The following is a 24,569-nucleotide window of genomic DNA, read 5'->3' on the forward strand; positions in this document are numbered from 1 at the left end:
GGCTGACCCAAGCGGAACAGAATTACGACGTGGGCGATCGGGAGCTCCTCGCCATTAAGCTGGCCCTGGAGGAATGGAGGCACTGGTTGGAGGGAAGTGAACACCCCGTTGTGGTTTGGACGGACCATAAGAACTTGGCGTATATCCAGGCAGCTAAGCGTCTTAACGCACGTCAAGCCAGGTGGGCCTTGTTCTTTACACGTTTCAATATCACTATAACCTACAGACCAGGATCACGCAACACGAAACCCGACGCTCTCTCACGCCAATTTGCACCACACACGGATGACGGAGAGAAGCAGAGACCCATTCTGCCCGCCACTTGCATCGTGGGAGCTATCACATGGGAGATCGAGAGGATGGTTAAAGAGGCCCAGCAACAGGAGCCGGACCCAGGGACGGGCCCTGACGGACGACTGTTCGTTCCCACAACGGTCCGGGGCAAGGTTATACACTGGGCCCATACAGCAAAGTTCTCCTGCCACCCTGGTAAGAACCGCACCGTGAGTTTCCTGCGACGTTTGTTTTGGTGGCCCTCTCTTCTCAGGGATGTTCGGGACTACGTTGCGGCCTGCCCTACCTGCGCTCGCAATAAGACCCCCAGTGCCCCCCAGGCCGGTCTCTTGCACCCTCTGCCAGTCCCCAAGCGCCCCTGGTCGCATGTTGCTTTGGATTTTGTCACTGGTCTACCGTCGTCATCAGGTAACACGACCATACTAACTGTTGTAGATCGTTTTTCCAAGGCGGCGCACTTTGTGGCGTTGCCCAAACTCCCGACTGCCTTAGAGACGGCTCGGCTTCTTACCGAGCATGTTTTTCGGTTACATGGGATTCCACAAGACATTGTTTCTGATCGGGGCCCCCAGTTTACTTCCCGGGTCTGGAGGGCGTTTTGTTCAGGACTAGGGGCCCGTGTGAGTTTGTCTTCAGGTTTTCATCCTCAGACGAACGGTCAGGCGGAGAGGGCGAATCAGGAGTTGGAAACCATGTTACGCTGTGTGGTTTCCTCGAACCAATCCACCTGGAGTGACCAGTTGGCTTGGATTGAGTACGCCCACAATTCCAGCACGTCGGCGGCCACTGGTGTGTCTCCGTTTGAAGCGTCGCTGGGGTACCAGCCACCATTGCTTGCCATCACTGAAGGTGAGCTGGCCGTTCCCTCTGTTCAGCATCATATGAGACGCTGCAGGCGGGCGTGGCGCGCCACCAAGGCGGCTCTGTTAAGGACGACGGCACAGAATAAGAGGTTGGCCGATCGTCGCCGCACTCCGGCCCCTGCCTATCGTGTTGGACAGCAGGTGTGGCTCTCTTCCAGGTATATTCCCTTACGAACTGAATCCAAGAAGTTGGCCCCGCGTTTTATTGGGCCCTTTTCGATCCAAGCTGTGTTGAATCCGGTGTCTGTTCGTTTGGCCCTTCCTCGCAACATGAGGATTCATAATGTGTTTCATGTTTCCCAGGTGAAACCGGTCCGGACCAGCCCTTTGTGCCCGCCTTCCAGGCCCCCGCCGCCCGCCCAGGTTGTTGCCGGCGCTCCTGCTTATGCCATCACGCGGATTATGGATGCCAGGCGTCGCGGTAGGGGCTTCCAGTTTTTGGTTGATTGGGAGGGGTATGGTCCGGAAGAGCGTGCTTGGGTGCCGCGGTCTGCGATTCTGGATGGTGCTATGGTGAAGGAATTCCGCCGCCGGCACCCTGACAAATTTGGTCGGTCGCCGGGAGGCTCCCGTTAATGGGGGGGTACTGTCATGGCTAGACGGTCTTCACTGATCGTCTTGCCAATTTGTTGTGGTGTTTGTGTGTACTATGTCGTGTTCTCCTCTCCATCCTGGGCATGTGTTTTTCTGCTGGAACATGTACTTCCGGAAGCCGTGGCACGGGACGGCAGTTGACCGGAGGGGAGTGTACTCAGCTAGAATCATCGCACCTGTGCAGAATTACCTTGCCAGCGTAGACCTATTTAACGGGGCGATTGAGTTACAACCAACGCTGGAACGTTGAACTAACCGGGTAGCGTAGTCATGATTAGCATACCCGGTTTGTGAAGGAGAGGACGTTTCGTTATTGAGCGTGTGTTTTTTCTCATCTGCCTCCAGGGTTCAAGGATTGGAGGAGGAGCCGGCACCAGGAGTTGTTGTGGATTATTACTGCACTGTCACTGTGAGGAGAGGTCGCCGTATCACTGCACTGCCCCTTTTTGGATTATGGACTTGAACTGTTAACTCACTTTTTTCACTGTAAATAAATCCACTGTCATTCTGCAAGGAGTCTCGCACCTGAGTCCTTTAATCCAATTCACCATGACATATATGTTTTAGTGTCAGAGCTTTTTAGGGATGAAATTATATCGTATGTATGTTTTATGAATTGTACTGTATGGAAATCAATATCAAGTACACATGGGAATATTCACTGAACAAGCAGTTCAGTTTAACACTTAGATTTCTGTCTCAGTAACTGTTAAATATAATGCTGAATAAAGAAATGCCCAAGACACTCAACAGTAAAATTTAAAATGTACTCTGTTGCACTTGTAACCACTGTAAGGGTAGGACGGGTTTACTGCTAACTGCAGAAGATGAAATATGGGCGAGTACTAAACATGGAGAGTGCAGAGTTTAACAACAGAAATATCATATTACTAATAAATGCTGCAAAGTGGGACATTTTAATTATTTTGTAAGATAATGATATTTTCTTAGTTGAAGCAATTTGAAGACTGTGTGCTTACCTGCCGGCTCGGAGAGTGTGGCCTCTCCCACCTGTTTGTAAGGGTTGAACTTGGGCTTGGGGGCGACCACAGGTGCAAACTTCTTAGGTGCCTGCTGCTGCGAGACGGAGATGCTCGCACTACCCAAAGATGGAGTGGTCTCCATCCTGGCAGTCACCTGTCCTGTCTGCTCACTCACTGGGTTCCACATGGTTCTAAGGAGGGGACACAGAGTTATTAAAAGTCAGGGGCTGCAAACTCAATAGTGATGCAGAAATTAAAAGTGGGACAACAAATTTAACGGGTGGGGTGTGATGTTAACTGTGACAAAGCGCAGGTTTCTCTGCATGCATACTCGATGAGGAAACAGAGACAATGGAGATTTTACTTCTCAAATTACAGCCTGCAATGGCAAGCGGGAGCATTAATATTGTTCACAGGACAAATAATGATGCTAAGTGTATGGATACCAGCTAAATTGGTAAAGCAGCAATAAATTACTACATTTACATGATTATTTCTTCACTTTTTGAACTCGTTTTGTAAAACTAATTGTAACACAGGAGCCCACAGACGTTGCGCCACTCTCTCCGAGTGATGTGGAAACAAGTAAGGTCCAAAGTAAGACATGCTAACCAGGTCAGTTCTGAAGCATTCTGATGTAGAAAACTACTGTGAAGGACTGTCAAGTAAACTAGTGATGTTAATAGAGCAAAGCCCAACCGTAGGTTTAAGGTCCACCAACATGTGGACCCTAATCGGATGAAGTAAGCACGGCTGATATCAGCCACAGTCAGCAAACTAACATTGCGTGTGTTATAGATGAAGCAACGACCACACATTTCAGGAGCAACTAAAATATAATTTGATAACATCAATAACAGTTTCAAAATGCTCTTAAATATTTAAAACCCATGTATTGCGATCAGGAGTGTTCTACTTTTAGTTGGTTATTTTTTGAAAATTAGGCTACGTCCACACGTACTCGGGTATTTTTGAAAACGCAGGTTTTTCTATGCGTTTGCACCTTTCGTCCACACGTAAACGGCGTTTTCGGTCACTGAAAACGGAGATTTCTAAAAATGCCTGCCAGGGTGGATATTTTCGAAAACTCAGTTTTTGTATTTAGGTGTGGACGAGAAAAACGGAGAAAACGCAGAAAACGCAGCGTCAAAGGTGTGCGCCTTTTTTGACGTCACACTGTGCGCCACGTTATTGTTTCGGTGAAATTAATTTCTACAATACTGTTAATTGTACTCTCTGCAGTGTTTAAATGCTTACGTATTACATACAACTCGGCTCTGCTTCTATGCCCCAGCTTTGTTTACTATTTCCCACCGAGGCTTCTAGACTTCTGATTGGCCAACATTTCTACAGGTTAGGAATATATCGCCACCTGTTGCTTTGGCATGTTCCTAGCAGCGTTTTCCTTCATTTCTGCGTTTACGTGTGGACGGGATTTTAGTCACTAGGGACATCCCTACTTATAACATGAAACAGAAACCCTGCCCTTAGACTGCCCTTTCACCTTTGGCTGACATTTGGCAACAGGATGGGTGCACTAACCATGTATGAACGTTAGCAATGAAAAAAGTGCTTGTATGAATGCGTGTGAATGGGCATGAGTAGAAAGCACCATATAAAAACCAAATCCATTTACCATTTGCTTTTGTCTCTGTCTCCAAACATCCATCCCTAACCCTGCAAGCACGACTAAAAATCTGAATATTTACCCCCAGCTTTACATGACAACAGTACGAACTGTGCTTTTACTCACATTCTTTAAATTGCTCAAGTTCAATGTGAGTTTGACAGTTTCAGTGAGACCCGACCTGCTGCATTAAACACCTTCTATGTGTCACTGTTTCTGCTTTATAAAAGAAGTGACTGAGGCCACTGTATCCACATGCAGCACAAGTTACACCAATTATAAGCGTACACAGCTCACGTCTACTTTTTTCTCCCCGACGACGGAGTCTGCTTGAAAGCGTCTGGCAGAATTACGCTGTAAAACGAAAAACAAGGCAATAAACAGCGTGTTCTGACATGCAGCAAAGTGTCCGATTTAATAAAGCAACAACAAGCGTTAAAGTCGAAAGGAAATCACTTTGAACTCTGACTCTGAGCCTTCGCTTTCTTTACTTGCGCATTTGCTTGCGATGTCGGCACGAGATCAACAAATCAAAAGAGTGATATGAGAGACAAAGAGCGGTGAAAACAACAAAGTACTTTAAAAACAAAAAGACTTTGGAAGAGGAAAGAGTATTGAAAAATGCTGTAACCCTGATGTAACCATCAATGATTTTTTTTTAGCGTTGATGTAGCTGTCAAAAATGAGATCAGATGAGTGTTTGGGAATGACAGAACAATGATCCACAGTCACGCACGCACACACAAAGAAACAACACTTGACTACTTATTACTTAATTTCATGTTGCTTCTGTTGTCTTTGTTTTTGGTGCATGAGAGTCGAACTTATCAAAATGTTCCAAAATGGCACCAAGTCTCACCTCTAACCGATGCTTTTGTTTAACATGCATGTCGGTAACACAGTTCCAGTGAAGGGAAGACCACCACAGAGTGGAGGAACTTGCAGCAGCTGAGGACACAAACCTCCAGTATTTCACCATCGCATTCTGAAATCACTTGAAATATTTGAACTATTTATACGGCGTGCTTTTCCCCATCCTTCTTTTTGTTTGTGTTTGTTGTGCTGTGTTCTGATGTTTTTACTGTTTATTATCCTCACTCTGACTGATACAGGGTTTACATTCTTTCTCCGGAGCACAGCAGTAAAAGCCCACGCACAATCATCTTTTAATATCTGCTCAAATCCCTGCTCCTCCTGCCGTCTGAATGGTTCTTACTTTTGATTCCCCCCCCCTCCCTTCTCTCATGCTCTTAATGCTACAATTCAGACGCTCGCTGGTGTCTCACACCCACCTGTCCTTTCAATGCAAATGCTTTCATTTCCCAATGCTCAAATGGCTAACAAAATAAAAGATGAATTGAAAGGGAAAAGGAGGGAAAGAGAAGAAATGATCTTAGGATGTGTGAGTAAGACTCAATATGTGACATCCTGAAAGGAAAATTTCTGTGTCAGTGTGTGGTTGCATTCTTTGGCGATGGCAAATAATGCGCAGCGGGGCGTCGCTTTATGGATACTGGGCCCTAAAGTGCACATTAAACCCACTCACATCTGTTATTTTAAATAAAATTTCTGCAAAACAAGTGACTTCTGTGCCGTTCCGAGCGCACAACACAGAAGCCACTTCACTGATGACTTCAGCATATAATCATTCCTGTGATTCATAGATTACGCGTGCGATCAGCTAGGCTTATAAATTGCAGCGGCCTTCATTTTAAACAGAAAATCACGACTGCACTGAAATAATAATTCAGGACTGCCCTCGAATAAAAATCTCTGATTGTGTTTAAAAAAAATGTGACCTCTTTTTAAAAATAGTTTAATAACAGTGCTCTGGAGCGGCGTGCGATTTTAAGGTTTCAGGGCTGCAAAGCGAAGCCACTTCCTGGATGCTTTAGAGACTGTCTGGATGGGAGTGCGCCGTTTCATAGCAGCAGTCTTCCTCAGCAGGTCTTCTCGCAATCTTTTGTGCGCTACATATTAATTGACTATGATCAATATGGTTCAGTGACTTGTGATGCAGTTTACCCCGGAGGCACCCTGGCGGGGGTTTTTTAAGCTCAAAAAGGCTGCACGCGGGTGTGTCACACGTATGCGTACATTTCAGCATTTCATCTGTCAAATGATTTTTTTCCCCCCCTTCTTTTAAAACATGAACAAATAAACTATTTGAAAAACACACACTCTCTTCATATGGCTTAAAGTGCCATTATTTTATCCATTCAAGGTCTACTCTAGAGAGCAGTTTATTTCAGAAATGTACTTCAGCAGTCCAAAGCTTCTCCTTTGTGTAAATAACAGAAGACTGGCTTTTTCACAGATGAGGTTGAGGGTGGAAGCAAACAAGCCATCTACTGCAGTGGCAGCTTACATTTAAACCTGTCTAATAAACACTCAGTGCTGAAAAAGGACCACGAAAAGTGGCAAGGAACTCCAGCAGAGCCCGTTATGTGAAGGCTTGAAATGGTGACATACAACGAGACACAAAATATACAAAAAATACAGAGAGATGAAAAGGTTTCCACATCTAACAACTGATCTGATTAGAATTAAAGTGCGTCAACTATGACATGCGTGCATAGTGATTATGATTTTCAGTGACAGGAAGTGTTTAGGCCAGTCTTTCCCAACGCCTCATCTCTACAGACGCAGTACAGAGTAAAAGTTATCAGCTATGAGCCACACAAGACTAAAGACGCTTAAACCAGAGGTCTGCCTAAACTGTTAGAAGACATGAATGTGGAAGATCAGTGTGTCAGATAGGGGTGCGGTTCCCTGCTGCTGACCCTGTGTTCACCACAGTGTGATCACAATCATGTTTTAACTGTGCTGCGCCTCTTGTTTAGTGCTGTACAGCTTAATACTGTGTATGAGGAATTATTTGTGCCAAATGCAATTAGTAGTTGCCGTGATGTATTTTACTTATAATTTTACTGAAGCTTTATTAAGGTATGTGGATGACTGTATATTTATTATGAACTGATCTGTGACTTGGTGAACCAAAGGCAACTTGTCCACTCATATTGACAATAAAGTCATTCTCTTCTAACCCGTGTGGGCTGTAATAATCAAATTCAGTATCAAAAATATGGTTATTATATATGATCATCCTGAATACATCCAGAAGTATTCCCTGTAGTCCTGATTACATGATGTGACACTGGTAGAGTGATGAAATGATGGTTGCTGTGTGATGGGTATTTTATTTATACCTGTGTCTGATATCCCTCCTTTACGATGCCCCACCCTCTCTTGTTTCACTTGTTTTTTGTGATCAGTTTATTCTGCTTTGCACTTTGCTTTCAGGTCCTCTCTCCAGGAGCATTTTCCACTGATTTGTTTAGCTCCTCCTCCTTTAAGACCAACTCCACATAACTTAAGCCAGCTTTCTTACGATTGGCTGCTCCTCACAAATAAAGTTTAAATGACAGGTGGGTGGGGCTTCTAGTAAGCTGTAAATCCCACTCAGTGGCATCATAGGGGTCCAAGAAGAGAAAGGAAATGCAGGGATTACTCAATATAAGAAAATGTGTGATACTCTGGTTATGTTTAATATGAGCACCAACCGTTGGAACAGCAGATATGTCACAAAAAATAATGTCAAACTATCGTTTTTTTGTCATGATGGGCATATTTTTCAATAAATGGTCACGAACAGTTCAGCAGAACCACACGGCGGCTATTTTTATTTTTGTTCAAACCTAGGATGTGTAACTTAACCACAGGCCATTTTGCTAGACATTCAAGCTTCTTCCCACCTTTTATTTTTAAGTTATGGCCGTCACCCTGATGATGCACTTTGTGCAATTCCCTCTTTGCCCTCAAGAAGTGCTCGTGCAACTCTTTCACACCTGTAACTGCACTTTGTTTTGTACGATCAGGGGAATTCCCCTTTCAGCTTGAGAAAGTGAGGGGGTTTATTTTGGACAGACCATCAGTCGATAACAGGTAGATGAACATATTCACGCCATTGCAGTTTCCATCACACCCACAGTCTACACCACAGTCTTAGGACTGTGGGAGGAAATAAAAGCAACTAGAGGAAAACCACACAATTACAATTTCTGCAGTACAGGACATACGTATATGAAGGTTTGCTGTAAACATCTTCTGACTAAACACGTGGACCAATTGCAATTCCTACTTCAGGCCTTTCTCTACCATAACGAAGATAATTTGTTATAGTAGGCCCTTCTGTACCTCCTTTTCTGTGTTCTGGAATAAGAATGTACACACAAAGTGGAAGAAAACATGTATAAATGAACACACAAAGACAACCAAAACCGTGAGGAATCGCACTGAAGGTGCACTCGCAGTCACAAAAAACACTATTGGAGCTCATGGAAGAAAAATCAATTCTGATAGCCGGGGCAGTTACAGGATGACTCACAAAGCGGTGACACCGTGTTTAACAGTTTGTTTTATGGGGGCACGGCAGCCGGGCTGTCTTCTCACAGCTGTTCCGCTGCACTTTTACAGCTGTCATTGAGGAACTGCTGCAGGTGCTTCTGCTGCATTAATCTTTCATATCTACCAAGGAAACTATCAAACAAAACCATCCAAAGAGGACCACTGAGAGAGCTGAATTCTAACATAATATGGCAAGGTTCAGAGATTTTTGGGGGAGGATAAAGGATGACATGCTTTCTAGCAAAAACTCTTCTGAGGCTGCGAGCTGAATCACATGTCGAAAACCTATCGGAAAAAAAAAAGATAAGAAAACACACACACAGTTCACAAGCTTCTGTTTTTTAAAATGCTCTAGCAGCTTCTACATCGCAGTTTTCGACAGCTAAAAAAACTGAGGAGAGTGAAGCAAAGCATCATGGCCCAGGAAACCAAAACAAGAAGCTGGAAGACCCTAAAAAAGATGATCATAAATCTGCTGTGGTGGGTGGGATTACTGTAATTTAATCCTTTTTAGATAAATACTGAACCTGGCAGATTTGAGTGCATTGGTATTTGATAATGCATTCGCGACTGTGGAAGAAAATGGATGGATGGACAAAAACTCAAAAACTTCACTGTTACCTTGTTACTTTTTTTTTTTTTACTACTGCTCAATATCGACTGATTGTACTTGGAAGGCATCAGGTATCAGCGCATACCAGTCTGAAGTCATTTTGATGAAATCTACACCCGGAGCCATGAGAGTAAAGTCTGCAATAGGCACGACCACAAAATGTATATAATGGATAGACGTGCCCACTTTCACTTCAAACATTGGTTATCAAAGTCTTGTTATGTGGGTTTGAGCTGAGTCTTTGAAATAAGATGTGATGAGATCTGACTGAGAAAGTGATGGGACACTATAACTCATGCATTTATCAAAGGTGATTTGTTAATAACAAGCTACGCCATACTTTATGTTTTTGATGCTAATGGGACCAAACTATTATTAAGAAATGGACATTATTTTTCTTAAAATAGGACATGACACTGGAGATTTTAAAACAAAAACTTAACAGGAAAGTGTTTACGGAGGTCACATCAAGGAAACCAAGAGCTGTTTTTTCCCCCTCATAGACTTCTATAGGGAGCCAGCCTGAGGCATAAGCAGACTTAGCAGCTGCTTAAGGCCCCACACTAACAGGGGACCCCAGGAGCATGCAAAATGTCACACAAGACAAGTTGTTTGTATATTTTTGTGCACACAGAAAGATGTTAGTTAAACAGAAACCTCAAAGTCTATGCAATGAGGTGACGTATGAAACCAAAGGCAGCAGTGCAGTAAAGCCACGATAATGGCTTTGCAACATATATAATGTTACAAATGGACATAATAACCATCCATCTTCTTCCGCTTATCGCAGGGGCCGGCCCCCGAGATACTTATACTGTTCCACTTGGGGCAAGAACTCGTCTCTGACCCGGAGTGGGCACGCCATCCTTTTCCAGCTGAGGACCATGGCCTCAGATCTGGAGGTGCTGATTCTCATTCCCACCACTTCACACTCGGCTGCGAACTGGTCCATGGCGAGCTGGAGGCAATCACCGATGAAGCCAACAGAACCACAGCATCCGCGAAAAGCAGAGATGAGATTCTGAGACCAAGTGAAAGCCTTCTACCACTTGGCTGCACCTAGAAATTCTGTCCATAAAAATTAGGAACAGAATTGGTAACAAAGGGCAGCCCTGGTGGAGCCCACCACCCACCAGGAACGAGTCCGACTTATTGCCGGCTATGCAGACCAAGCTCCAGCAACGGTTGTATAAGGACTGAATGGCTGTTAGCAATGGGCCCCATACTCCCAGAGGACCCCCCACAGGACACAGTCAAATGCCTTCGACATACTAACCCCAAATCAATTTCTGCTTAAGAACTCATAAAACCTTGGGCTGGTTCTGCCTCTATACATTCACAATTCTTTTTAAAGTCAGAGGAGTCGCCCCCTGCAGGCCATTAGAAAGAATGAAGATTTAACCAGTTGGACATTGGCTTCGGTATTCAGATCTGGAACCGACGTCAGTCTATAGGAAGGACACAAAAGACCACTTACTAAGCGCTTAAACACCTGACCTTGATGATGACAGATGCATTGCATGCATGGCATCAGTAAAAATGGCTTTTAATTAAAATCAAAATTGGTGCAGGGTTTAAATTTAACCCCTTTTACCCCAAATAGTTACAGAATGTTTTCACAACCACTGAGGTTTTGTGCATTTTTATGTTTGACACTCTTAAAACATAAAACTGTTCATTTTCTGATTTTTTGCATTAATCTACAACAAACTGCTTCTCAACAACAAATACTGAAATAATGTATTTGCATGGGCATCCAGATGAGAATATCTTTATAAGAAAAGGTGAACTAAGATTTAAAGGGCAATTACGCTGGTTTCCACCTCGGTCTTTGTCCCATGAGTAGAGTTCAGTTCAAGCTACACAAATCTGGTTCACTGGGCACCAATCAAAACATTACTTCAAAAAGACACTACAGAGATGAAGAAGGAGATCCACTTTGCCTGGAAGATTTTTCATACTAAATAAAGAGGTGGTTGGTGACTGGGATTAGCACTCACGGTTCGTGACACAGTGTGCAGAGGATCAGCCATGCGAATGAAAATGCTTTAAAAATTAAAGGTTCCCATCTGCAGGAGGTTGTTGCTGAGTCTTTCCAGCACTGGACCTGCTCTGCTTTAGAGGGCTGGTTGAATAGCTGAACAGGTTAACGCGACATTACACAAACAAGCACCCGCGCGATACGTTCCACTGTTTGGAAACAGGGAAAAGCAAAGAGGTCATTACGGAACCGGAAATGTTTTGTGCACAAGGGTAAATATTTGAAGGTGCCAGAAGTCTGACACCATGCCATGCTGGCATATTAATAAAAGCAAAAGGCTGTTTTAGACCTCTTTCTAGTGTTAAAAATTTAATAGTAGAGGAGCAATAGCAGTGTCAGGGCATCAGAGGGCTGGGTAAGTCAAACATCATCTTCTGAAACACAGACACGGCAAACAGTTCAGCTCCACGACAAGATCATCTTTCATTACCGCTGTAGGCAATTTAGTCATTTCTCCATTCGTTTTAGACCAAACGTGCTCTATTTACATCAGCATAATTGATTAGCAGTCAATAAAAATACAGGAAATTAATCAAATATTTCTTCTTATAGAATACTGTGCTGCAGGAATGAGTCTTAAACTATGAAATGATAAGTTCAATAGATTTTTTGAATGTATTTGACATACTCTATTTGGCTAGAATTCTGACATTGCAATCACCAAACAGGGAATTACTTTTAGTTTGTTGCATGGCTCAAAGTAGATGTTTACTAAAAAAGTGGTTAGAAAAGTGTCGAAGCTGACAGGGAACATTCACACAGGAGGTTAGCGATGGAGACACTGAACTCATACAACTGTGGTGTAATTCATTTACAGCTTAACGTTAGCATCTCATGTCTTTGTGATTGCAGTTATGCTTAAAAAGCAATCATGAAAGTTTTTTTAACAATTACCTTGATGAAATAAAGAGTTGAGTAACACTCTTTTAGTCCCCACAGGGACTATTTTATGAAATACCACAAAAGATAAAACTCTTGTTGGCTTTTTGCCATGGAGTCATGGCGATGCAAACACCTGGGCTGGGCTGCATCACCTAAACCTCCTCCTGAAATAACTTTACAATATCACAGCCAAGTGCTACTTGATCGATAAGCAATATCATAGAGATTAGAATACTACTGCTTACCCTTAATTAAGTCGTTGTGAAATGACAAAATACTTGCATCATCATGCTACTCCCTAGCACGACCGCATCTCCTATCTCATCACCAGATCATGCATATACCTTATATATTTAGCAGTTTTTTAAAATATATACATAGTCACTTTTTTAGATTTACTGTATAAATAACTGCATGCTTGTTCTTTTTACACCTGCAGATGTACCCGCTCTGAAGTTTTGTTATACATAGTATAACGACAATAAAAGTAGTAATCTAACACAGGGACTCTGTTGCAATCTGTGTTGCATGGAGTATTTTGCTGCAATTTCCTATAATTTCTTCCGGGCAATATCACACTATGACCTACAAATAATCCAGCTGACAAGTCTGGGTCTTTACTGTGTGTAAATGTAATACTCAAAGTAAGGATGTACTTTTCTAGACAAGATAAGCAATTCTCTGCACTTAAATGTCAGGCATCACTTTATTTTACTTATGCTTGTGAAGCATGTATGGCGTGGATTAGGTCGAGTAGAACATCTCTGTTAATTCCCAGCACAGTGAGAGGTCTTGGTAAGGCCCCTAAGAGATAAAAGAACAGACCAGTACTTTAATCTGATGATGGTGTCAAAGATTTTCTTTTTTATTGGGTATTTTTGTTTAAATGTATCAAGGTTATGTACATTACATCTTTAAAAAAGGCAAGAAATCAATACCAATCTGCGTATTGTCCAGTTTTTTCCTTAAAATCTTTCAGCTGCGTCCTAACAATGGATACCCCAACATGTTTGTGCCTTACAAGTTCGCTAGTCTGCTCCGAACTTGATTCCCTGCAGCTGTCAGTACTGTCCAAACAGTGTAACAAGGCACAATGTAGAGAACAATACTTCCAAGCTCCAACGCAGATCAAAGGGGAAAACAACGAATCTAAGCAATGCCTGACCTAAAATACGTATTTGAAATATTGGCTTTGCAAATGTTTTATGAGGTGAAAATCAATTCAACAACTCTGATGCGGATCAAGGAAACAATGTGTGTGTATGTGTCTTCCAACCAAGGTTTCAGACTAAAACAATTTTTGTTTCTTTTCTGGTCACGAAGGTGTTTCAAATTTCTCATTTTGTCCAACAAAAAGCCAAAAAGTCTCAAGAGATCTTATGATGATTTAAAAACAAACAAAATAAATGGGCAGTTGAGTAAATGAGGGTTTAAAGTGAGACTATAAATGGGTTATTCAGCTGGTAATTGCTTATATTTTATTATTTTATTAGATTTAAATGGAATTATTTACTCTAAATAAATGGCAGTTTTCCTTTTATTTCCTCTAGTCTTATATTTACAGCATAGTGCTGTGTTTTAAAAACACTTTTTGTCACTTAAAATATTTGATGTCAAGGCCACATGTCTTGTGGTAGAAGTCCAGATTTGCCCCACAGCCCTCTGGGGTCTGGTCAAGAAAAGTTTACAAGAGAAGCCATCACACTAAAACTAAAGTTGTATCCTCACAGTCACAAAAAGGCCTAAATGAACTGTAAGGTAAGAAAAGGTCTTCGGAGGTCTTGATACATTACTGTGAAGTAACTTCACGTCTAATACGAGCTGCAATCTGTCTTGTTTCAACACCTGCTGTAAGTCAGTCATTGCACCAGCGCTTGACACAAACTGGCCATGACAAAGGGGACTGAGGAGGCTAGCAGGCAAAATCACCTTTTTGTTGTGTCAAAGCAAGTATGCTCAGAGCTCGGGGAAGAAGAGGGTCCCGATCACAACTCATCCAGTCTGCACTCGGACGCAGATCTGACGAGAGCTGGCAGACTCAGGTTTGACAAAAGCGAGCAGGCAGCAAGTTTTCCCCAGAGATGCAAGAGCAAACTTGTTGGGCGGGTTGCTGCAACGGGTATTAACGGTTCCTTGTCTGCTTCTACACTAGGCGCTAGAGCTGGGCGATATATCGAGTTTTTAAAAAATATCGATATATTTTTATACGAGATATAAGATGTGACCATATCCTTTATATCGATATAGTCTATGTTACGTTATAATTATACTTGCGGAGCCGCAAGTTTGCCTTTCTTTCGTCCACTTCCGTCTCTACGCAACGTTACTCGGCCTCGCCTCTCCTTCACTGAACACAACTCCCCCTCCTCCCCCATCGCTTCACCTGTAGGAAGCGACAAGATGGACACGGCAAATCTCCGTTAACGAGTTACTGCGCATCGCCCCGTGCGTGGGGCTGGACGGCGTCAACGTGTTAGCTAGCTAACCACGCTAACGAGCTAACCACGCTAACGCCATGCAGCCCAGAGGTGCTGCACGGACTAAAATCCTTTCATTTTCTCAAAAGTTGACAGCGCGCCTTATGTATGAATTCTGGTTGTGCTTGATGGCCGCGAACCGATTTTATGTGGAACACGGCGCTCAGCAATCTGTCAAAAAATGTTTTAGTACGACTTTGGTAAGCTACGGAGCTGCACCGCTTGATGGATTGTCGGAGCATTACGGCTGAGCCTCGCGGAGTGATACGTACTGTGCTTCAACGTAATATTACCTTACTGTGTATAAGGACTATAAATGGCACCTGTTAAGAGACGTGGTTGCGAAGCGGATTACAAACTCCAGGCTGTCAGTCACGCAGTACAAGTTGGGAACAGAGCAGCTGTGAAATCTGTCTTTGTTATAGTGCTCGTCTTTTACTTTACATTTTGACTGCACATTTGTGAGCTTTTTGTCATGCACAAAAACAACATTGTTTTCTTTTATTTATGGAGCATTATTATTTAATAAATGCTCTTAATTTATTTTTGAGTAAATTTTATGTACATCTGCTCTATGTTAATAAAAGTGCCTGTGTGACATCTGGGACACAGCTTTGACTAAGAACTCTCTTTTTGTTCTTACTTTATGGCTTTAAAAAAATATATATCGAGATATATATCTTATATCGCCATCCAGCTAAAAAATATCGAGATATGAATTTTGGGTCATATCGCCCAGCCCTACTAGGCGCACTCTCTTTGTTTGACATCTACCAACAAGACCCTTCTGCACAAGGCAGTTTGACGTGTCTGTGGATTTTAGATTATTTTATAATTTTATCACTTGATGGAACTTACAACACATGTCTGGTACACACTCAGTTTTTAAAGAAAAGTATCGCTCCATTTGAACACGGCCAAGAAATTTCAGACCTGTTTATACAAGCGATATCAGAGTGTCAGTGTAAAGCCTCTCATAATTAGGCTAATTACACAGAGGGATAATATGAAGGTTAATCAAATGATAAACATGGCAAATACCGATTTGTTTTCCCCATTAGCTATTGTGAAGAGCCCAACCAGCTGATAACCATTACAAATGAGATTTGGAGCTGTGACTACTACAAAGACAAGCAACCCCATCCCCCATCAAACACCCTGCACAACCACCCTGAGCAACGAAGAAGAAGAAAAAAGGTGCTGATGGGGGGGGGGGGGGGGGGGGCGGCGGCTGAGAAATGAAAAGGTCGCGTTGCTGTTTTCAGTTAATCATTTTTAAATCATCTGAAATGTATTCAAGCAGGATGGATCTGACTTCAGACCCTTACAGCAGCAGCCTGGTTACAGTACAGAGTGTGTTTGTAGATTACGATCCTCAGATTTTTCTCTCAGCCAAAGAAAGAATTTTTTTTTTTTTTTTTTAAATGTAAACCTACAATCTGAGCAACAGCTTTCCTGTATTTTTTTTTTTTTTAACTCACATTTGTTTGTGGTGATCGTGTCTGCATAAATAAACAAAGCCCAGAGGTCAAGATGTCAACAAACCACAAGCAATGCAAATAACAAAACGCCATAAAAACCATAAAGACACGTGCAAATCGCAAACGCTTTATTTCTGAGAATAAGCCAAAAGATGCATAAATAGATGCAAAATCCTTAAAAGCAAATGCAAAAAACACCACTTAAGCGATAGAAAATAAGCACTGCACTCAAAGCACACCACTGTCACTTACAGATAAATCAAAGTTTCGGTTTTTAAGCTAGCTGCGCTAACATCAACAGTGATCTTTACCTCAGACATTTCCAGTGTGAAAACCTGCACTTCCTCTCAAGTGCACTCAAGGCTTTTTTGGCTATAGAAAACAAGGCAATCACCAGAGACTCCCTTAAAAAAATTCCAATTTTACATTTTAGTCTCTTAAATTTAGGTATGTGGCCGATAAGCGTCCTGACAAATAGAGCTGTAGCTGATCATCATCTGACAAGCCTCACCTCCACTGACTAGAATCCCCAAACTAGCCGTTTAGACTGTGTCTGAGCTAATGATACCTTGTGGAGCATTTTTAAAACAATTATCTGAAAAATAATTTGGCTTCTAATAAGTCTGTCAAGCCAAATTATTTGTCATATTCGTTTATGAGTGAATTTCTAAGTTTATTGTTACTTTTTACTAATTAGCTGGTGCAGGTCTTGTGTGATGCACCTGCACAGTTTGGGACTACAGCTTGTTAACCATGTTTGCTAGCCCAAATTGATCATTTGACACTCCACCCTCTAATGCAAATGTAGTAGCTTCTGACTCCAAAAACATAAAACGATGTTGGTTATCAAATGGTACGGTTTCAACAGTGGTTATATCAATTGTTATGCACAGTCTATGCACGCGAGTGGGTGCATCTCAAGAAAATGACGGGAAAATGTCAAAAGAGAGAGACAAAGCTGTGAGCAAGAATCACAAAAAGGCCACAAAGACATGCAAAAGAATGAGAGATAAAATACAGCAAAACCCCAACAAAGACAAGAAATGTGACCAATACGTGAGCTAGATCAACTGCAAAGAAACAAAATGGGCACAAAACAACCTCAAAAACACAAAAATAACATCAAAGACACGTCAAATGATACCCAAAAAAGAGACACAAAACAACCACAAAAGTTTCGTAATGACGCTCCATAACCTTGTTACTGGCTGTGTTCACACTATAGGATCCTTCAAGTACCTTGAGCTTCCAGGGCCAAGGTCTTTATCCACTTGCCACTGAGGGGTTTTCTTTTTCTCATAACTGACCTTAAACAGTGATTTTTAACAGCGTTTCTCTTTACAAGGATTCATAGAACATTGGTTTTTCAATGTCTCTGCACTCTCTCTGGTGTCACCATATCTTTGAAATTTTTATCTGTGCTAAAAACCACAAAAAAACAAAACCTAAAATGTACTATTCCTACACAAACAAGAGGCAGAGAGAGAGTTAAAAGGGTCAAAACACTTACTGAGAAAATGTAATGTTTGAATACGCTCTCTAAACTTCTTTTATACTCAGGAATGGCATCATTCAATTGCTGAGTTTCAGAATTACAGTATAAAAGAAAAATGATACTTCTGCATGATGTGGGCATATAAATAACCACTGATTCCACTGATCGACTGCTTGCTAAAGTAACAACTTCCTAACATGATCTGCATGACTTTTTCTGAACAGCTGTTGAGTAGTTTACTTGAGTTGTTGGCCTTTGCTCCCTAATGACAGCAGCACAACTTTTCTGTAAATATGTGAATCTGAGTTTAATGCTGACTGACAGCTTGTATTGGCTTGGGATATATCAAATAGAATTGGATGGCTTGCATGACTGGTGTATGTGCTCCTTGATACTGCAAGTGGTAAGATGCGACGTCTCAGGAGTTTATCTTATCTCAGTCTCAGGAGGTTGCTGACTGACAGCTGTAAATATATCACAACACAACCTTAACCATCTCTCGCATACCTCTGCGGAAGATGGCAGACTTAAAAAATAATATTTGCATCAACAATAAACAAAGAAGATATATTTTATACTTTCACAAATCAATGGAAAACAACAGAAGCTGATCTACCAGATGATCTTGAGAAACTGTACGTGTGGACGAATACCACAGCTCTAATAGCTTTAATGCTTTTTCACACAGGTGTAGCAGCGTTATCGGAGGCTTGATCAGACTTAATCAGTGAGAGAAAATCGAGTTAAAGAGTTCACCTGAATAGCAGCAGCACTGTGGATTGTCTGAGGCACTCACAGTTACTCAGTGGAGCAAAGTGACATGAAGTCGCATTTGCAAAATTCACCGATGGGGTGGAAAGGTCTGCGGCTGAACTTGGAACAATCCAATCATTTATAAGTGAAGATGCCACTAGTTCATTTCACTGGTCACCAATATTCCACCAACAAGCAAATTAGCACCTCAAAATCGAGCAGACCTGGTGAGGGAGCAAGTCATCTATTCGCTAAATATTTGAACTTTTAAAAACTCTTAACCAAAGGACGAGGCCGGTTAAGACATTAAAAAAAATTCAATGCAGGACTATTTATCAACCAGGTCTTAGTTTAGTTTGGTTTGTTTTTTATCCTGGAATAAAAAGTTACCTATAAAAAGAGAAACTTCACACACAAATTGCAAATTAGCACAAATTAGCGTGAAATGTCTTTCTCATATTTTCATTTTTTCCAATTAATTTGACTTCAGAACCGTTATTCCAACAAACCCATCCTTAAAAAGAGGAAGAAAGGTTTTAGAATGACAGAAAGGAAAGTATGGCGACTGCATACATAGGACTGTCACATAGGACACAGGCCTCCTGTGAGAAACCTACCTTCATTTTTTTAATATGCATGTTTTTACTCACGGTTATTGTGAGGTTTAAGAAAATCAAAAGAGTTGACAGACTGAGAAAAAGGTCATGCTTTCACAACAATACGCACATGTTAGAATGCATTTCAAAATGCCCTGGAGGCAAAAGCTCCACAAGTCATAAAGTTATGACCTTTATGGTTTCCCGCCGGCAACAATTATTTTCTGTCCACATCTAAGAATCCTTGAAAATCAATTTCTCAATGAATTTCTCACTATAAGTAATGAAGTCCAACATGAAAACAGGTGAGCTTTGAGGATGGCTTCCCCAAAGTTACACATTCTTAACTCCTTATGCGGTCATGAATAAGAAGAAGTTCTCAGCGACTTTCAAAAAATTAAACTCTCAGCAAGGACATCATTAGCTTTAGCCTTTTTATCTGTCTTTAAAAAGAAATGCAGTGCTATAGTAAATACCTTTCAGCAGGAAGCACTGGAACTCTCCCAAAGCTTTTGACTCTTTAAATCTTAAATGGCTCCTATCTGATCTAAACATAAAACAACTGAATCTTCAGTCTACTTAAACTGATATCTTCGTGGTGAACCCTTAAATTAGCATGAAATACATCCTTTTGAAGTGCGCAGCTTCTTTGCCTAGCAAAAAAACCAGCGCTCGTCACGAGCGATCCAAATGGCCTTTCTCAGCAGCCGAAGGGGGAACACTGGTCCTTGCCTAAATAAATGCTCCAGCTCTGTTGTGTATATGATGGCTTAAAATCAAATCAAGCTGTTAATCCAGAAACTACAGAGGTGACAGTGAAGGACCGTTATTCAACGCTGGCCTGTAGCCACACATGTCACTCTCGGATAGGTAGCTAATAAGTGCCTTTGGTTTGGGGGCAGACTGGGGCAAAGTCAACAAAGTAGAGCTTATCTGGGAGGTAAAAACAGTGAGCGAGGAGCTGCGGACTTGCCTCGAAAAGATAAAACATCACATCAAGCCATCATTAATTGGCCTCATTTGACAGTCACTATCCCAGGGCTTCTTATCACAGCAGAGGAAATGCTTATCATACAACAGGGGCACTTTTTTAATGCCGTCTCTACCTGCAAAGGCTGAAGGAGGTGGGGAAAAATGAGCGCGGTACTAAAGTCATCCTTGATGTGTTAATTGCTGCTTTTCATTTTGGAAATGAGCACTCGATGTTAAGAAGTGACTGAGCAGGATCTGCTGGTCGGCTGATACCAGAGGAGTACAACAGCTGACTTCTCTGTTTTAAATATTTGTGCACTGAGGTGGAAGCGGTTTTCTATTCAATTCAATTTTATTTTATTTACACAGCGCCAAATCACAACAACAGTCGCCTCAAGGCGCTTTATATTGTACAGTAGATCGTACAATAATAGATACAGAGAAAAACCCAACAATCATATGACCCCCTATGAGCAAGCACTTTGGCGACAGTGGGAAGGAAAAACTCCCTTTTAAAAGGAAGAAACCACCGGCAGAGCCAGGCTCAGGGAGGGGTGGAGCCATATGCTGCGACCGATTGGGGTGACAGAAGAAAGACAGGATAAAGACATGCTGTGGAAGAGAGACAAAGATTAATAACAGGTACGATTCAATGCAGAGAGGTCTATTAACACATAGTGAGTGAGAAAGGTGACAGGAAGGGAAAAACTCAATGCATCATGGGAATCCACCAGCAGCCTACATCTATTGCAGCATAACTAAGGGAGGATTCAGGGTCACCTGGTCCAGCCCTAACTATATGCTTTAGTAAAAAGGAAAGTTTTAAGCCTAATCTTAAAAGTAGAGATAGTCTGCCTCCTGTATCCAATTCTAAATATATGCTAAAGTTATATGATGAGGAGGAGGGGGTGTGGTCAAAGGCCAGAGGAGTGCAGTGCACATAAAGCTGGGTGTTTCAAGGAGAGTCCACAGCAGGAGGCTAGGTGATAATTAAGTTGACAGGCTTCCTCAAAGAGAATTTAAAAAAGCACAAAGACTATCTCAAAACTTTCAGAAATCTAATTTATGAAGACAGACTGGAATCATCGTCTCATGAGAAAAGCATGAGTTGCAGGAGGACACATTTTAAGGTTGGACAGACGTAATTATGATCCAGAACTCACAAACACTCAATTGTCTGGCTGTGTGACTGGAACCGGTTGGTTGGGGAAGAGTCAAGTGATAAAATAAAATATGATAAAAGGGAGGCAAGCTTGCAATTTGGGGGCTCGAACTGTCAGCGTTGTGAGTCTTCATAATTGCATGTGTGTGGTGTTGGAGCTGTAAATCACTTCTGAATGCAGAGTTATTTAAAACCTGTGGAGATCTGGGATGGATACAGTTTTCTCACTGTATTGATCATGAGGCTTAAAGTCCTCTTTTTTCTGACAGCACAATATAATTTTAAAAGAAGAGAATTTTTTCAGCTTTGTAATACTGTGTTTATTTAATTAAGATCTGCTGGTGCAGAGTTGGCCCAAGTTGTTCAGTTATCCAAATTTAAGACTAACCTTTGCTTGACAGCACATGAGTTTCTGCAGTTATTTCCACCCTGTTGGTTATTAAAATATTGCTGTGAGTTTGCAGAACTTGCTGGGTTAGCTTTGTTCATCCCACAATTTGATGTCCAAACAAATACATGCAAGTGCAAACCCTCTCTGTGAGGCGGGACCTTCTTCACGATCAAATTCTAAGGATTTTAAAAAACCTTCTGACCTAAAGCTGTTTGATAAATGTGATTTTTTTCAAGCTGTAACATAAAAAATGTTTCGTCACAAGTGTTAAAATTTTACTTTGACAGATAGAATCACAGCTAGGAGATGGACCTGGCATCCAAATATAGGTGAAAAGAAGACCTTTAAGCTCCTTTAACCTGTCCCCAGCTTGTTTCTGTTACTCTACATCGCAGCCACTAAACTGCAGCAGTTTATTATCATACAACACTTCAACCCACCCTTTCGTATTGTGAGGGCCTGTACCTCAAAGATTAAAACTGGAGGAAATACTCATGCTATGACGTTAACAGCTCAGTAAACCAATAAAATTTGAGCTTAGATTTTTATATAATAGTTTAGGGTAAATGATAGTATTTCACGTTGAATTAATTTTCCCCAGAATTAGATCCAAGTGTGCAGGTAGTGCTTGTAATAAAAGTTTACATGTAATGAAATGTGCTATATATTAATAAAAAATGTCATAGCATTCCTGATCATGTGAGCAGCACTGATGGGATTGGATCGGAGTATGCCTAATGTTTAGTTGATCTGGTTGATCTGTTACTCCAACTGGACTTGCTGCACTCTATTTCAGTCTCACCTGTACCTGAGGCAGCTCACCACATCACCACTGTCGTCTGCTTGGTTTTCCACCACAGACCACAAAAAAAAAAAAAAAAAAAAAAAATGTAAATGACATCTTCTCACCTACGTGTTCTGCACAACCGCCATCGTCCCCTTTACGAAACAGTATCTTTTTGACTGCTTGCATATGACGCATTTTGGGGACATCTGTGAATTATCTTTACAAACAGTAACCTGGGTTACATTCTCCCCAAGCAGGCACTGCACCAGTACTGAAACACCAACAACAACCATGACTGAAACCAAACTAGTAAATGGAAAGACAATGGCAAGACGTGACAAGTGAAACATGTCAGAGAAGCTGTAATTAGATTAGAATGGTTTTGGATTCCTCACAGCACCTGCTGTTGTTGTTACACCTTTCCTCTCTTACTCAGTCCTTCAGCAAATGAAACATCTTCAAAAAGAAAAAAAATCTTCCGCTGCTGTTCTTCGCCAAGCTGTTATCAACAGAAAAACTAAGTCAAACTTCTTCCAAACACAGTATTGGAGCAGCGGTGTTTCCTATCGTGGACTCTTGGTGGACGGTTTATCATTCTGAGACAGTAAACGGGCTCGTTTCCCATTTACGTCTGAGCTTTCTGAACCTTTTCATATCACACGTATTGAGCTGTTATTTTAATGTTGAACACAGCTTATCCTCTCCTTCTACAATGAGTGCTGCACATCTATCCCCTTATTCAAACTTGTATTGGGTTTTGGCTTGGGGACTTAATCCTTTCCCCGGCTCGCTCACTGGCAAAGCCACACGAAATCAACTCATCAATAACACGTTGTTTACTGAATGCAGATGACTTTGCTCAGGAATCCCCTTAGCACAGCACACAGGCATGAGTGTAAATCATCTGAGCATGTATAAATACTTGAGCTGCCATTTAAGCAATTGCAGCAGACACAGATTTCACATTGCAATTGTTTCCAAATCACTTGGGCTTGGCCCCGATGAAAGATGCCAACAAAGAGCCAGGGTGCTTTGCCCCTTTGTCTCAACTTTCAGGTATTACTTCAGCTGCACACACAGAAAACAGCATCTCATATATTCTCCTTCACACTCTATATTCTGCAGTGCTGGACTGCAGGACCACAGATACATAACAATGAGGAGCTTTAGGCCCATAACTTCATCATGTCACACTAAGCCAGAGTTTCCTCATCTTCTTTTTAAGGCGCACAATACCAGCATCTAAGCGCACTGCAAGTTTCTAAGCCACGGTGGGAGTGCAACAAAGAGCTTGTGAATTACTACAGACGGATAGTTAGCTGTGTCCAAAACGGTGACATTCTTTAATGTATGTCACTATACTGACAGTAGCTAAGGCCTTTGCAGGTTGTCGACCTAAAAGCGGGTCAGAAGTTGCTGTACTGATCAGCTGACACACCCTTCTATACATTTTTTTAAAGGTCACATGACCCGTACATAACATTAACCTAGCTATCAGTTTAAAAATGAATTGTCGCTTCAGTTACATTTGGCATCAGCTATGGTAACTAGCATCTCCAGCTGCAGCTCATGTTTGCTCGAGTATTCACAGACATAGCATGCTACAAAAAAAAAAGGGAAAAACAATCATCAATTGCCATTTAGTCCAAAAACAACAAAGAGAGAGCTTTCAAAAGTTCAACGCTTGGGACAGCAGTAGGGCGGTAAAAACACAGAACTTCTGCAGGGGTTGGTGATGGTGTGAGGTGAATTAAACAACAGGCTTCCCCGTGATAGAACGTGGTTTTTGGATGCAGTTCATGTTCAGTCAGTGTTTTTTTTTTTATTTCCCTTTTTGCATCACTTTTAATCCCCGTTTATGTTTAGAAAACAAACTGCTTACTTGTGTTATGGAAATTAAGGTTATTTAGGTTCAAATAATCCTAGAAACAAACATCTCCAAAGCAGCAACCTCAGGGACTGACAAATGAATGCGGTGCTTCCAAAAACTGCAGTTCCTCTAATGTCCACTTGGAGCAGTGTCCGGTGTGCTGACACAGGCTAGGCTTCACCTCAGCTAACTGGAGTCCCAACCGGGACCTCTGGACTGTATTTGGGCAACTGGAGCATTTTGGACAATTGTAATGTGATTATCTGGCCCTGCAACTAATG

At 41.8% G+C, this 24,569-nt stretch overlaps 1 protein-coding gene across 4 annotated transcripts in view; it reads right to left on the reverse strand.

Moving 5' to 3' along the window:
* Positions 1–24,569, reverse strand: part of lpp (LIM domain containing preferred translocation partner in lipoma) — a 183,770-nt gene that overhangs the window by 115,605 nt on the left and 43,596 nt on the right. For all 4 annotated transcript variants that reach the window (XM_026159643.2, XM_080297987.1, XM_026159644.2 and 1 more), the window contains one exon: positions 2,732–2,925. In XM_026159643.2, the coding sequence (XP_026015428.1) occupies positions 2,732–2,921 (190 nt within the window). In that variant the 5' untranslated portion in view covers positions 2,922–2,925. The remainder of the gene's footprint in view (positions 1–2,731; positions 2,926–24,569) is intronic.

Source organism: Astatotilapia calliptera, chromosome 23, assembly GCF_964374335.1.
Source record: "Astatotilapia calliptera chromosome 23, fAstCal68.1, whole genome shotgun sequence".
NCBI classification, from domain to species: Eukaryota; Metazoa; Chordata; class Actinopteri; order Cichliformes; family Cichlidae; genus Astatotilapia; species Astatotilapia calliptera.